The 15657-nt window shown below is 48.5% G+C and overlaps 1 protein-coding gene across 2 annotated transcripts in view; it reads right to left on the bottom strand.

The window, feature by feature from the left end:
- LOC143291176 (26S proteasome non-ATPase regulatory subunit 14) overlaps positions 1-15657 on the bottom strand; it is a 56656-nt gene that overhangs the window by 19648 nt on the left and 21351 nt on the right. For both annotated transcript variants that reach the window (XM_076600890.1, XM_076600889.1), the window contains exons 6-7: positions 4786-4936; positions 3951-4058 (exon numbers count right to left, since the gene is read on the bottom strand). In XM_076600890.1, the coding sequence (XP_076457005.1) occupies positions 3951-4058; positions 4786-4936 (259 nt within the window). The remainder of the gene's footprint in view (positions 1-3950; positions 4059-4785; positions 4937-15657) is intronic.

Genomic DNA, 15657 nt, shown 5'->3' with positions numbered 1-15657 from the left:
AGAGGCATACGACGCCTTAGGCGACGCGGCCTCCACCTGTTTCTTTGCCTCAAAGAAGGATATCTTTTTTTCGGTCTTGACCTTCTGGATTTGTTTCTCTTTTTTCCAGGCGGGGCAGTCTTTCGATGAGGACGGGTGGCCACCTCCGCAGTTCGCACACCGGGCTGCACTGACGCAATCGCTCTGGTGCGCCGCCTTCGAACAGGTGCCACACGCCTCTTCCTCCTTACATCGGTCCCTGACTTGTCCGAATTTCTGACATTTAAAGCATCTCAGAGGGGACGGCACATACAAGCTTACACTGACCATGAGGTATCCGACCCGAATGTCCTTGGGGACATCCGGGCAGCAGAAGGTGAGGAAGGAAGTGTTGGTCGGGACTCTGTCCGACCCCTTCCTCACCGTCACCCTGTACACGTCGGTCACTCCCTGAGAGGACAGCTCGCTCTTGATCTCGGCCTCAGACACACCTTTCAACTCCGGGCATCTGATGACCCCCTTTGAGCAGTTGAGACCTTTGTGAGGGGAAACCTTCACCGCCCTATCCACGAAAGTGGTCGCCTTGAGAAGGAGCTGTGTCTGCCTTTTGGACTCCGTCTGAACTAAAAATGCTCCGCTCCTCAGCCTCTTGATGGACTTCAGCGATCCTGCCAGACACTGAAAGCCCTTCTGGATAGCAAAGGGGCTGAGAGCCGACAACGGCTTGTCGTCATCAGCGCCCTCCATCACCAGCCACGATGGCCAAAATCCAGAGCTCTCAACGACCTCCGAATCGGAGTCTGAGTCATCCGTTCCCTGTCTTCGTCTTTTACCCGAGTTAGGGGTGTGTGATTTTTTGGAAGTCATGTTGAAAAAAATGTGAATTCATCCCTCCCTTACCCACCCACCATGGGGTCCAACTTAGGGGCCAGGGTCAAGGGAACACCAGCTTGACCCCTTCCAGGTTTCGGGAGGGATATACGACCAACAGTCCAGCTCCAACGTGTTCCCCCCCGATCATGCCCAGCTCCCGGGGACAGAGAACCGAGCACTACGGGGGTTACCTTCGTCAGCCACTAAACTGCCAGTCTTGACCCAGCCCCACGAAGGGGTAGCCGATTGACACACACGGGCCAATGTGTGCCGCCTGTCTTAGGAGAGGTCCGAGCCAAAGGGATGTGTTGAGAGCAGCGTGCTCTCTCAATCCCCAGGATCTCATTCCCCTCCATCACAGGTCGCGCCGCACGGCAAACACGGCGGGCCTAAAGAAGGCCGCAGAGAAAAAAAGAATGTGGAAAAGAAGGCTTGATGGGGAGCTGAGGACAGAAAAGAGGCAGTAAAAAGAAGAATAGAGAACAGCGAAAGGGACAGTGGGTCTCGTTTAGTTTGGGCCTCACTCACGACCTGTTCGGCATGGGAAGCCCTATCAGGGGCATCAGTACAAAACCACCACTTATTCAGCCCTGACAGCTACGATGGCTATGTAGGCTGTCAATTAAGACCTGGGATCAGAGCACCAAACCCCAAGAAGCACTGATGCCCCCGCCGACATAGCTCGCTCGATCACTGGCCACTAAGCCTCCCGACCACGACAAGGTAGTGACCCTCCCGGGAGTGGGTCAGGAGAACACCAGCCTGACCCCCTCCAGGTTTCGGGAGGAGATAGTAGTTTGCACAGGACAGGAATGTCAGACCCCTGCTGGAGTCTGCACTAGCTGGGTCACGGTTAAGTATGTGTAATTAAAGTGCAGTTTCATAGTAGCAAAGTGAAGCATTTTTTTTTTTTTACCAAGCATTTTCTATCACCAAAGTTGATATAAATATTACAAAACATAATTATCATGATAAAGACAAAGGAATAGTTTTCTTACCTTACATAAACAGCTTGATAAAATTGTATTTAATCAGCACTGATAAATGTCTCAGATTGGCTGATGAAGGGAACAGGCAATAATTAGTGTTGATGTTCATCCCACAACAGATATTTATTTACATACATATCAAATGCACACACATGCACTAGTATAACAGTAACCAGGGTCACTTCAATGCATTCAATTGAAGAAATTAGTGCTCAAATGTGTCAAAGAGGAGGCTTCCAATCAACTTGGTTGTGATCAGATGGGCAATAAACAGAATGAGGAACTTGAACTTATATCCATGAACTGAACTTGATAAATCCATTGGGCTATAAACAACAGATTCTAACTGACTGACTGAATAACTTGAGGAAAGACCATAAACTCAACTTTTCTACCATTTGGGGCTGAAAGAATGAAGCCATGGATTTGAACTTTCCAATGGCTTTCTCACTGTCTGCATGTGTCTTGGTATTGCAGTGCTGAGTACAACAAAACAACCCACAGTGCTGAGTACAATCAAACAACCCACCATGCTCACAAAAGAAGTCAGTTTTGCATATCAGGCAGAAACCAATTTATGGCCCCTTTTTGATGACACTAGACAGGAGTATTTCTGGTAATACAAACTGATAAACTTTTGCTCCGCCTTTCTTTCTTTTTTTTTTCTTTTCTTGCAGTCTGACTTCAATGTTAAAGGCTGTACAATTTCACAATCTGATTTTTGTCTGAAGTTTCACATTGTCGTTTCTTGTCCGCCATTTTGGATGGTGAAAACTGACTCCCAGATGACAACTCAGTGAGGCATTCCATTACTACTGGCCTCACCTCAACGAATTTTAAAGCCGAAGCATCTGTGCTTCTAGCTGCAGTCCAACTCCTAAACCACAGAGACAGTCTGCCAGACCACACTGTCTTCCTCACAGATTGCCAAGCTGTCCTACAAAGCCTCCAGAGTGGGGGACAAAACTTTGCGGGACATCCAGTCTGAGATGCAGACCCTAAGTGCCAGAACCACAACGGACCTGCAGTGGATCTCCTCTCACTGCGGCACTGCAGGAAATGAAGAGGCAGAGAAGCTCCCCAAAGCAGGAAGCAGGCTCACCCAATCTGCAAAGACCATTCTGCGCAGTCACTTCAGAAACAGCTGGCGAGAACGGCCACATCTAGGAGCAGTGGGGGACAGCATCCATCAACTGGGTCAAGCTCAGCAAGTCATAATCCTCAGACTGCGCACAGGCCACTGTCAGCTACTCTCCCATCTCTACCAACTAAAAATTTCCCACACAGACCAATGTCCGTGTGACACCGCTCCTCAAACAAGACTGCCATCTACACAAACAGCTGAGGCGCCAGATCTGGCCCAGTCCCCCAGCGTTCCAGGACAAGTTGTGGGGAACAGCTACAGAGCTCTAGCGGACTTAGTAACTTACTCTGGACTGACTGTCTGAATATGGCCTGGGAACGCTGAAGAAGAAGGATGGTGAAATAGAGACATATTCATTTATTACAGGTGCCTGTGCTTGGGCATGCAATTGCTTCAAGCACTTATCATGAGAACACTTGTGGGCGGTGATGGAGAATAAAACAAAGAAATGCAATCCCACGAGCTGAAAAATGCACTCCACCAGTTGAAGAGAAAAAAAACCAAGGATCTGTGTTTGGACCGCATCAGAAGTGAACTGCGTAGCCAGCAACAAGGCTTTTGCAGAGTTTTATGCATTGATGTGTAGCAGCGCAGCAATAGCTTCAAAAAACAAAAATGCTTTGCTTAAGTCATAGCATAAACAGGTATGCCTATCTATAAAACCTGTCAATTTGAACATGAGTCCTGTTGAGGAGATCAGCTCACTTACAGACTTACTTCAGATTTGGGTTTAGCAAGTAGAGGACTTTACAGTGACACAGACAGTTTAAGTCCCATACTGATACACAGGATCTACACCTGACTGTTAGTTTTACATGCTACGATGGATTCCATCACTTTCCCGGTTAATCATGTTGTATGTGCATTCTGGAGAATACAACATAGTGATCAGCATAGCCACACCTATGCCAAACAATCAAGCAGATCTTACAAATCACTCAGGACATATCCAACTAGCCACTAACCTGTATGGAGGGTTTGTTCAGGTGACCCAAGTTGGAGGTGGTCTGTCGAGGCTCCTGACCCAGTACCATCATGTTTGGGTTGATTAAACGGAAAGCATCAATCACAACCTGCAAAATTTTAGGGGTTGTAGGAAAGCCAATTTCACAGTGCACCTGGTTAATCAGTTCCTCCAACAATCACATCATGCATCTACGATTCCTTGTAAATCATTACTTTGAGTTTATCAGAAAATCTAACAATACTGAACAAAACATGAACACCATCCCACTCCAGGATTTAAGACTTCAATTGTTTAGTTTCTCAAACTGTGTGTGTGTGTGGTTTTTGTTGTTGTTGTTGTTGTATTTTTACCATGTGATTTTATATATCCAGATAAACAATATAAAGGCACTGTTCTCTGACTTAAGTTCCAGTACCAATACATACTGTACATTAAATCCAGTGATCCTGCAATACATACATCCAGAACACAAAGTAAACAAAACTCTGTCCAGAACAGAACATCAGGCTACCCTGCAAACAAGTGGGCTGAATGTTCTGCAGTCAACTGTCTTGCATAAAGTTTTTGTTTACTACCATGTGGAGACTTCTGATCACTTTTCATCTTTATCCTAATGACACCAGATTATTTCATTTTTCTTCATTCATACTGTATTTCTTAGATCATAATATACTAGGCTAAAACCATCACGCTTGTTCTGTTTCTAATTCTATCCATCAATAAGGTGCACTCATGTATTAAGTGCATGGATCAAGGTAGAGGGAAAAAAATATTGCCTGAGACTGAGAGTCCTAAAAGTATGGTTCATCAGCAAGTAATAATATATTGCTCACTTTTCCTTTGACACTCTGGATGGGGTCAACAACAACAGCGACAGCTCTTTCAGACAAGGCCTCAAAGCTCTGCTGGGTGTTGATGTCCACACCAGACAACCAGCAGCCAAACCCAGGGTGGGAGTGGTACCACCCCACCACCATCTCTGGCCTGTGGAATTCATATTCACTTCCAGTTTACATGCATATATGACACAGAAATATAAAGAAGAGCATGAAACTGCCGCTACTCTGTGATTACATTACAAAGGAAAAGAAAAGCAGTCTTTCCACTAATTCAGTTAAACTTACAGATGCCAGGGAATTGGTCAGAAAGAATGAAAAGAGAAGGAAAAGGAGAGATGCAGTGACAGGTGCAATAGCCCAGTCGTTAACCCTTTCACTGCCAAACTTGTATTTATGCAGCAGCTAGGTAGAGGACTCATGTCACTGAAGTGTAACCAGATCATTGGTTTGTTATCCATGAACCTACTGCTCTAAATGTTCAGTGGTAGGAAATGCCATATTTTCTACACATCACAGGGGGAATCCCCAGCTATTCTTGACACCATATTTTCTGTGTTAATAGTATAAGGGAATTTTGCACTCTAAACTGACTGGCGGTGAAAGGGTTAACACGTTGAACTTTCAATAAGATAAAAATAACTTTATTACATCAAGTACAGCAAGACAAATGTAGACAATTACTCAACCCAAAAATAGTAAACATGACTTGATTAAAAAGAATCAATAAACATAAGATAAGATAAGATAAGAATAACTTTATTATCTCCAACTGGAGAAATTTGGTCAGGTGCATTATCACAACATAGACAAGTAAACAACATGGGGACCATAACTGTAAAAGCCAACAACAGCCCCAACAAATATTACGAAGATACAAATGTAAAAAATATCACATACATCGTTTCATACATACATCCACACACTGCAGGTAATAACTAGTATTCTTAATGTAAAAACAGAAAGAATTAAGAAACATTATTTGAATATAATTATAAACATAGCCTACTATACTGCACATTGATTATAATAGACAGATAAGATAAGAATAAAGATGAATTGCGGAAAACCACAACCAGATAATCAGCACACACCCGCACCGCACCCCCCGCACCCCCACCCCACACACGCGGATAACTTGATTAAACAAGAGTAATAAACATATGTTCTCAAATAAAAGCATTTCACATATTCGCTTTTAAAAACATTGCAATTAATTATTACATCGTAATTATTAAACAGAAATATATTTAGAATATGGACGTTAGCATTAGACATATTCATTGTACATTCATCCTGCATATTGCACATTATTCTTCCTACATATTGCACATTCATTATAACCAATTGTCACGTTTTAAGCTCAGTAAACACACACACACACACACACCACAACTAGAACAAGGTACAGCCTATCATGCACGGACTTTCACACGTCTCACATGAGAGTGCGCGCGCGCACACACACACACCCAGTTCTCAAGAATTTAAAAGGTGGATTGAACGTGGAATAAAAGTCTTCAGAGCTCTGGATTTCAACTTAAAAGTTCTGTAGCGTCGTCCTGATGGCAATAGCTCATAATACTTTGCTAAAATATGGGTGTCGTCAGTTGCTATCTGCCTGCTTTTTTTAACCACTCGACTTTCATACAGCTCTTGCATACTAGCTTGTTTCACTCCCACAATTTTACTGCATACACTCATGACATCGTTCAAAACACGCTTACTCCTCACTCCCAAACTTCCATACCAGCACATAAATGAAACTGTAAGCACAGACTCGATACAACATCGATAATAACTTTGAAGAATATTTGAATTTATACCAACATTTCTAAGCTTCTGTAAACAAAAAATTCTAGATTGACATTTCTTATGAATGGAATCAACATTTCTGTCAAAAGTCAGCTTATTGTCTAAGATGGTCCCTAAAGGAGGAGTTTGTATTATACTCCATGTTTGGTGTTAAATATACTTACCATGTCAAACTGATGCAAACTAGGCCTATTGGTTTGCTCTGCTTGGCCAAATTTCGCGCGGCTAACAGTGAAAAGATGGGCCCACCCGCTCTCAGCCAATCAAACGCCTCTAAAAACTATAAGCGCTTAATCATTCCGTGGCCATGAACAAAAATGCCCCATGAGAACCACGGCGGAGACGCGGGGACGGACGGGCGGGCATTCGAGTTTGACATGGTAAGTATATTTAACACCAAACATGGAGTATAATACAAACTCCTCCTTTTGGTGTCATATACTGTACCATGTCAAACTGATGCAGAATTTAAAGCAAATGGAGGAGGGCAACGCCTACTGGTTCATATGGGGAGCCCTTGTAAATGAGACGGCAGTGTTAGCCGCGACAAAGGAAATCCCCTTGGAACCGTCAGCCCTGGTCATATGGAAATTCCGGAGGTAGAAGTTGATGAAGGGATTCTCAGACCGCCAGAAGGCTGCCTCCAAGACATGCTGCGTTGGCACTGAGTGCTGGAAAGCAGCCGAAGTAGCTGTGGCCCGCACTTCGTGTGCTCTGGGATGAAGACAGCTGATATCCCTGTGTGCATGAGAGTAGGCTCTACGAATGACTTGGGAAACCTGGCGGGAAATGGTGCCTGCAGCGATGTCTTTCTTGTAATTCTCATTGAGGGAGATGAGCAGACACCTCTGAGAAGAACGCCTATGGCGAGACCTATCCCAATAATATTTGAGACACCGAACAGGACAGGTGCCTATCCTCATCATCTTGGGCAAGAATATCAGACAAAGGTCTGACTCTCAGAGAGGGGGAAGGAACCTCAGGGTCTTGGTTCTTAGCCAGAAACTCTGGAAGGAAACGAATAGTGATGGAACCATCTCTGTGGAAGGCCAGATCTTGTGGCATTCCACTAAGCCCATGCAGCCCACTTCTATGACTGCCTGTGGCCAGCCACAGAAGGAAAGTGGTCTTGAGGGTGAGGATGTCAAAAGGAATAGTCCCCAATGGTAGGAAGGGCTGTTTTCGAATGAAATCCAGCACCAGGAACAAGTCCCAGAGGGGCACTCTTCTGGGATCTCTAGCTTCCTTCAGAGGGGCACCCCTAGCCACCTCTCTGAGCAGGCAATCCGCTTCCAAGGCGGAACCACCTAGCTGTTTGCAATGTGGTACAGAAGGCAGACCTGTACCCTCGCCCAGAACTAGCAGACAGGATGAACCGAGGAGCAGAGAGCCAGAAAGTTGGCCAGCTGCATGCTCGTAAGGTTCGTAGGGGTAATGCCCTGAGCTGTACACCACCGCAACCATTTCTTCCAGCGAAAGTCATACAAAGTCTCCGTTCCCTGCCTCCTTGCTCTGGTGACTATGGAGAGGAGGTCAGAGGAGGCACACCCCTGGGTCAGCACAGCCGACACAGAGGCCGACCGAGGGGTCGAGGACTTCAATGGTGATGCTGACAGTTCCGACCGCACAGCAGCCATGCGTGCTGGTGGAGCAGTTGAGGATTGGAATGCAGAGTGCCCGAGCGAGGCTGCCTCAGCAGATGAGATTTGGTTTCAAGTTCCAGGGGTGGGAACATGTGTCAGGGACTGAAGGTCCGGAAACCAGGTCTGGACTGGCCATTTCGGCGCAATGAGGATCAGCTGCGGGTGTTCCAATCTGTCTTTCCGTATCACCTTGGACAGAATTGGAAAGGGAGGAAACGCGGAGGCAATCAGACTGCTCCAATCTAGAGAGAGAGCATCCACTGCCCACGCTTCTGGGTCGGCAACCGAAGAGACGGAAGTGGGAAGTCTCTTGTTGAACAAGGTCCACCATCGGCCGAAACCACTGTTCCCACACCCCCTCAAGGCTGTCCTTGTCCAGGGTGCACTCTGTGCGTATGACACTCTTGGACCTGCTAAGAGCATCTGCCAAGAAGTTGGTTTTTCCTGCTCAGTGTCTCGCTGAAAGTGCAATGCCCTTGCTGTGGCACCAACGGAGGAGAGCCTCAGTCCGCATGGAGAGGTCTGCCGAGTGCGCTCCCCCCATTTGTTCACATAACATGCGACCGTCGTCTTGTCCGTGAACAAGCGGATGGTCTTGCCAGTGGCCTCCCCCATGAAGTGCAGGAGAGTCCTGCGAACTGCCTCCAGTTCCAGAACATTGATGTGGCACAGGCGCTCCTCCGGGGACCAAGTCCCTGCTGCATAGAGTGAGTCCATGTGGGCTCCCCAGCCCAGGGAGGAGGCGTCTGTGAAGAGTGCCACCTGAAGAGTAGGTGGGGCTAAGGGCACCCCCTGTGTCCGAAGGGGGGTGATTAACCACTCTGATGTCACCTCGAGGAACCACTCGCCCAGACATATCTGGGTATCCCATGGCTGAGTGCTCTGGGACCGGCGTAACCTCAGTGCCCTCTGGAGAGGGCGCTTGAGAACCCTGTCCAGGGGAATGAGAGGTGCCGTGGACTCCATCATGCCCAAGAGGGAAGAAAGTGTCTGCGCTGTATCTTGGGAGGAGTGGCGCCAGTGGCTGAGGAGGCCTGCCAGACGGTCCCAGTGATCTGGCGCCAGAGAGACTATCATAGACCGCGTGTCGAATCTCATCCCTAAGAAGTCAAAGGACTGACGTGGGGACAGATCGCATATCTGCTGGTCCATGAGGAAGCCCAGTTGGGAGCAAAGGTCTAGAAGTCTGGCCGTATGACTCAGGCACAGGGCCTGTGACTGGGCCAGGATAAGCAAGTCGTCCAGGTACACACAGAGACAAATGGATTCCGAGCGGACGATGGACACCAATTCCCGCAGCACCTTGGTAGACAGGAAAGGGGCAAGGGACAGACCAAATGGGAGGGCCGGGAACTGGAACCCCTTGTCCCTCCACACAAACCTCAGGTACCGACGGGATGCCGAATGGATGAGTATATGAAAATAAGCATCTTCCAGATCGATAGAGGTAGGCCAATCACCTTGTTGGATGGTCTCCCGAATCTGTGCCTGTGTGTCCCTCTTGAATTTGATTTTGGGGAGGAATTTGTTGAGGGGGGACAAGTCCAAAACTGGTCTCCACCCTCCCGAGACCTTTGGAATCACCAACAACCAGCCGTAAAAACCGGGGCCCGGGTCCGAGAGTTGAGATATAGCCCCATGAGGAATGAGGAGTGGGTGCGATATCTCTTTTTCTAGGACGCTCTCCTGCTCCGTCGAGCTGAGCACCTAAGGAGGAGGAGTGGATCTTAGAGGGGGGAGGTCCTCCACCCAAGACAGCATGTACCCAGACTCTAGCACCGACATAATCCCGTCGTTGAGTCCCAGAGCACACCACTGATGTGCATGCCGGGACAAGTTTCCTACTTGGAGGGGCTGAACGACTGGCGGTGCTGAATCGGGGCCCAGTCATTGGGGGTGCTGCCTTCTGGCCTTGGGCATGGCCGGTCGGCTTGGACGGACATAAGGTGGTTTATTCCTCTGCCCCTGATTCAGCACACGCTGCCTTGACAGGCGGCGTGGTATATGGAGGGGCCCTGGTGGCCGGTCTCTTCAATGGCATAGAACCCTGGAGCCCATGAGAGGTGTGGGCCAAATATGAGGCCACCTCCCTGTTTGTCTCTGCCCTGTGGCTGACAAAATGGGGCGGGAACTGGCCAAAGAGGGAGTGCTGCTGTGCTGGGATGGACCGCAGGGCAGCCCTCTCCTCCACAGGAATGTTAGAGAGGCTGAAAATGGCATCACGCCGCGCTAGCACAGTACTGAAGTGAAGGCTGGTAGCTGTGTCTGCAGCTGCCGTGAGACCAGATGCTACCCTATTGCCAAAAGCGTGTAACCTCTGGTCGGTGAAGAGGCCCGGCGGGACTGAGGAAGGAGACCCCTTGTCCTGATTAACCGGACACTGTTCCCACAGCTCATTGGCCCTGTGAAGGAACGTGTCGAAGGTGTACGCCGTGGAAACCTCGAGGGGGCAGCGGCGGGCCAATTTGTCCCACTCTGCTAACGTTTTAAAGTATAGGTTAGCTGAAGTGGGGAAGGTGGTGCGCTGTGAGACCAACATCCTGTCCTGTGCGGAGGGTTCTGCTCCGCTGTAGGCAGGGTGGTCCTGTGTGTACCAGGACCACACCCCTCCCTTGGAGGAATCTTAAAGAAACTTTCCCGGGGAAAACGCGCCCGGGGCAGAGAGGGACTCCCTGCCTGGAGGAGGGATGGAAGCAGCACCCCTGACAGTGCGGGCTGGCTTATTAAGCCATACCTGCACCATTTCTGGCACTCTGAGTTGCCTTGTGGTTCTAGAGTTAGAGTCACATGGCGTAAGGAGGGTCAAGGGTAACAAAGTAGCCTGAGGGACTGATTCGGCATACGTGACCCTATTGGGGAGGGTCAGTTGGAGCTCGGCAAAGTCCGAGTTTGGTTCAGGCTGGTCCCTAGGGAGGCATGGGCTCAATCTGTCCCCCCTGGGATGTGGGCGAAGAGTGCTCATCTGCTTGTTCGTCCTCATCCGAAGACAGGGGCTCCCACTCTTGTTCGCAGTCCATCCCCTGCTGGGTGCCATCCCAAGTGGATGTACCCACTGGGGCGTCCTGTGAGCTGTGGTCAGCCCAGCGGGATGAGCTGGGACGATCCCGAGCCGGGACCATGGCCGCCACAGTTATGTCCTTGACACCTGAAGCGGGTGGGGAGCGTGTGGACCGTAGGTCCAACCATGCTTGGGATGGTGGGTGCCACACCTTTTCAGAGAGGGCATCCCTGGATGCAAGAGTGACCCACGAGTGCTGTGTGGGGACAAACACCCACTCATCTCACTGTAGGACCGAGGGCTGGGCAGGTGGGGACTGCCGGCTCCGCCGGGCCGAGTAGGGCCCCTGAGCAGCAGTCGGTCCTGACAAGGAGGCCGTTGTGACCGTGGAGGTCACCTGTGGGTTGACAGAGGCCCGATTTGTGGACAGAGTGGCAATATTGGTCGAGGAGCTCGACCTGACCGACAAGAAGTCGATCCCACTTGTCGGGGCTGTGTGCGTCACCCTGTGAGATGTGCTGGGTTGGGTCCGGTGGGGAGCGGACAAGGGGCTGGCCCTTGGTGCTCCCGGCAACCCAGTGTGCACCCTAGGTGCACCCCAGTACGGGTAGAATGGGGGTAACCACCCGTGGGCACCAGCCATACTGTGACCCGAACCCCAAGGGTCACTGGTGCGTTGACCTCCATGAAGGGAACAACCTGGCCAAGTCGGAGGGAGGTCAGGTCCGACTTGGGTGTCAGTCCCGCCCGAAGACGAGCGGGCTGACTGCCCGGAACCGCCTGACACGCGCGGGCCTCCCCCAGCAGGGGAGACCGGCCGGATAGCGGGAAGACCTGCAGAGCAGGTTGCCACGCGCCCCGAATCCCCTCCCGTGGGGAGACTGGGGTGGCTTGGCCCGGGGTGGGCAAAGTAGAGATCCCCCCCCGGAACCAAATTTTTCTCCCCCCCCCAAAAGGAGGTGGGGGAGGGGGGTCGGCAGAGAAGGGAGGAGGGGGAACAACAATGGGGCACATGAGGGCCGTCTCCGAGTGGGGACCCGGGTAATGGCCGGGCGCGGCCTCCCCTTGGGAGTCCGCGCCTAGCTGCGAGTCCCCACAGCACGGAGATGACTTGCCATTCACCCTTCTCCCTGCCTCGCGCTGGGACACCTCGGGAGGCGACGCTCGTACCTCTTTCCCCCCGGTCCCCTTCATGACCGTTTTACTGGTACGAACGTCGCCTCCGCGATCAGCGTCTAACGACGCATCGCCGCGGTCCGTATCGGGAGGAATCATGAGCTCCGGGCCTGGGAGAGTCTCTTACCGAGTCTCAATCCCAGCATCATGATTCCCTGCCTTCGTGGTATGGCACACGAGGCATGGAACCTGCGCTTAGGCACCCAGCGAAAATCCGACCCCCAACAGAGAAAGGAAAGACAGGATCGACTTAGAGGCAGAAAAAATCGAACGAATCGAGGGTGCCGAGTCGAATCGAGTACACAGAATGTAAGAATACAATAAACACAAGCCGCATGCAACAAAATAAGGCCAAAAGGATACGCTGAATAGCCGAAAAAAGCGTAAGACGAGACAGAGCGTAAACCTGACAAGATGGCGTGGAGAGCCTTGGCCAAAGGAATGATTAAGCGCTTATAGTTTTTAGAGGCGTTTGATTGGCTGAGAGCGGGTGGGCCCATCTTTTCACTGTTAGCCGCGCGAAATTTGGCCAAGCAGAGCAAACCAATAGGCCTAGTTTGCATCAGTTTGACATGGTACAGTATATGACACCAAAATATCTATATTCATTGACCCTCTCCACTGTTTGACCATCAATAACAAGGTCAGCTACAGGCAAGGGGTCTTTCCGAAAAATCTATTAACATTTCTTTTGTTTTCAATACGTTGAGATCCAGATAGTTTTTCTCACACCAGGAACAGAACTTTTTAATTTCACTGAAATAAATAGCATCAGAGTTGGACAGATCTTCAATTGCTGAATCATCAGAATATTTTATGACAGGAGTTTCCTCCGTGCCTCTGCAGTCATTTGTGTACAGTGTAAAAAGAACAGGGGACAGCACTGTACCTTGGGGTGCACCAGTAGAAGTAGATTTTAGAGAAGAGTGGGCAGAATGAAAGCGGACGGACTGAGTTCTATTGAGAAGAAAACTTATTATCCAAAGAGTAAGCTTCGGATCAACATCCATGCCTAGCAGTTTGAGGGCAAGGAGATGAGGTTGTATTGTGTTAAAAGCAGAAGAGAAGTCAACAAAAAGGATACGAACGAAAGATCCCGTGTTATTCAAATGAAGGAAAGCATTATGAAGGAGAGTTAGGATAGCATCGTCAGTACTTCTGTGTGCTCTATAAGCAAACTGAAGAGAGTCAAGCTGCTGTTCAGTGAAAGAAAGAAGATGTCGGAGAATAATTTTTTCAAAGCATTTCATCACTACTGAAGTCAGGGCAACAGGACGGTAATCATTTAGTGCGGCTGGGTTCTTTTTCTTGGGGATAGGACAGATAGTAGATTTTTTCCAGATGCTGGGGACAGAGCAGTCCTTCAGAGACCAATTGAAAATTTTACAGAACACGTCACACAACTGGGAAGCACATGTTTTCAGTAATTTTCCGCAGATATTGTCGGGGCCAATTGCCTTCGTGACATTCAGTTTTAAAAATAAAGATTCAACAACTTTTGCATCGATCTCAAAGTCTTCACCTGTGTTCCTATCTTTGATCTTTTCCTGCAACTGTGAGATAACACTATCCAGTTCCCTTCCCAGATCATTCCTTTCAAAGCGACAGTAGAAATCATTCAGTTTATTTGAAAAATCAATCTGTTCATCCTTTTCCATTTTACAAGCTACTGTTTTCCTTTTCGTTTCTCCAGTGATAATTTTTAACCCATCCCATGCATCTGCCATTCTTCCCGTCTGAAACTGTTGCTCTACTTTTGACTTGAATTCCCTCTGTCCCCTTCGTAATTCACCTCTAAGCTTCTTTTGTATCAATTTCCTATCCTTCTTGTTCCCTGACTGAAACGCTACCTTTTTCTCGTTTAAAATTGTTTTGAGAGACTTTGAGATCCATGGTTTGTTGTTGGGGAAAAGTTTAATTATTTTTGTCGTAATTATCATGTCTTCACAGAAACTGATATAAGATGTAACAACATCAGCTGCTTCATGAACATTCTCACATGGGTCAGTCAACACACTCCAATCAGTACAATCAAAACATCCTCTCAGTTCATCCACACTCTCTGACGTCCAAACTTTCACACTCTTTTTCACAATCGGCTCTGTCTGTATCTTTGGTCTGTAGGCTGGGATTAAAAGAACAACATCATGATCAGATACACCCACTGGTGCAAGGGGAACAGATTTGTAGGCATTAGGAATGTTCCCGTAACACAGATCGATTGTCTTGTCCAGTCTGGTCCGGCAGGTAACATATTGTTTAAAAGAAGGTAAGGCTTTCTTTAAATCACAATGATTAAAATCTCCAACAATAAAACACGGGGCGTCGGCACAGATGAGTTGAAGGTCGCGAACAACACCTGCGATCGTCCTTCCTGCACGTGCAGCAGATGCCTGGTCAAAGACTGGGGCGTACACAACAGTCAAGAAAATACGGCCGAACTCACGTGGCAGGTATCGAGGCCTCAGCGACACTGATATGAGTTCAAGTTCCTGTGTACACAGTTGCTTCTTCACACACACATTCGCACTGTCACACCACTTCTCATTGACATACAGGCACACGCCACCACCCATTTTCTTCCCCACTTTCTTGCAGTCTCTGTCCATTCTGTACGGAGTGTTAAAACCATCAATCGCAACACATTCATTCGACACTTTCTCACTAAACCAGGTTTCGGTAAAACAAAGCACACACGAGTTTCTAAAATCATTTAAAAATAGACAGTTTGCTCGTACTTCATCTAAATTACAGTTTCTGCCGTTTGGATTAAGAGATCTGACATTGGATAAAATCATAGATGGCAGTGGGGGCTTAGTTTTATTTTTTCTCAGTCTTCTCTTCACGCCTCCTCTCTTTCCTCTCTTTCGTGCTTTCTTTCTCTCACCTTCTCTTTCATTCTCTTCATCATCACAAATAAGATCACGAGGTAAAAGTTGCTCAGTAAAAGCGGATGGGTCGCGCACTGACCGTAAACTGAGAAGAAAATCACGGTCGTAATGTAAGGCGCCTGTACCTCCTCGCTGTCCGCCATTTAAACCACCCGGTGATACAAAAACACCACAAACACTAGTCCGGAATACAGCCAGCACCACCACAAACACCCTCACAACTGTCACACTCTTCATCTTTAACACCTTGCACACCACTTTAAAACAATATAAAAACACAAGGACAGGGCGAGGACAGCAAAAACAAGGATGAAGCACAGAGCACAAAACACCTGCGTGTCGCCCC

This window comes from Babylonia areolata, chromosome 16 (assembly GCF_041734735.1).
Source record: "Babylonia areolata isolate BAREFJ2019XMU chromosome 16, ASM4173473v1, whole genome shotgun sequence".
In the NCBI taxonomy this organism is placed as follows: Eukaryota; Metazoa; Mollusca; class Gastropoda; order Neogastropoda; family Buccinidae; genus Babylonia; species Babylonia areolata.
This window is presented reverse-complemented; position numbering and strand designations above follow the sequence as displayed.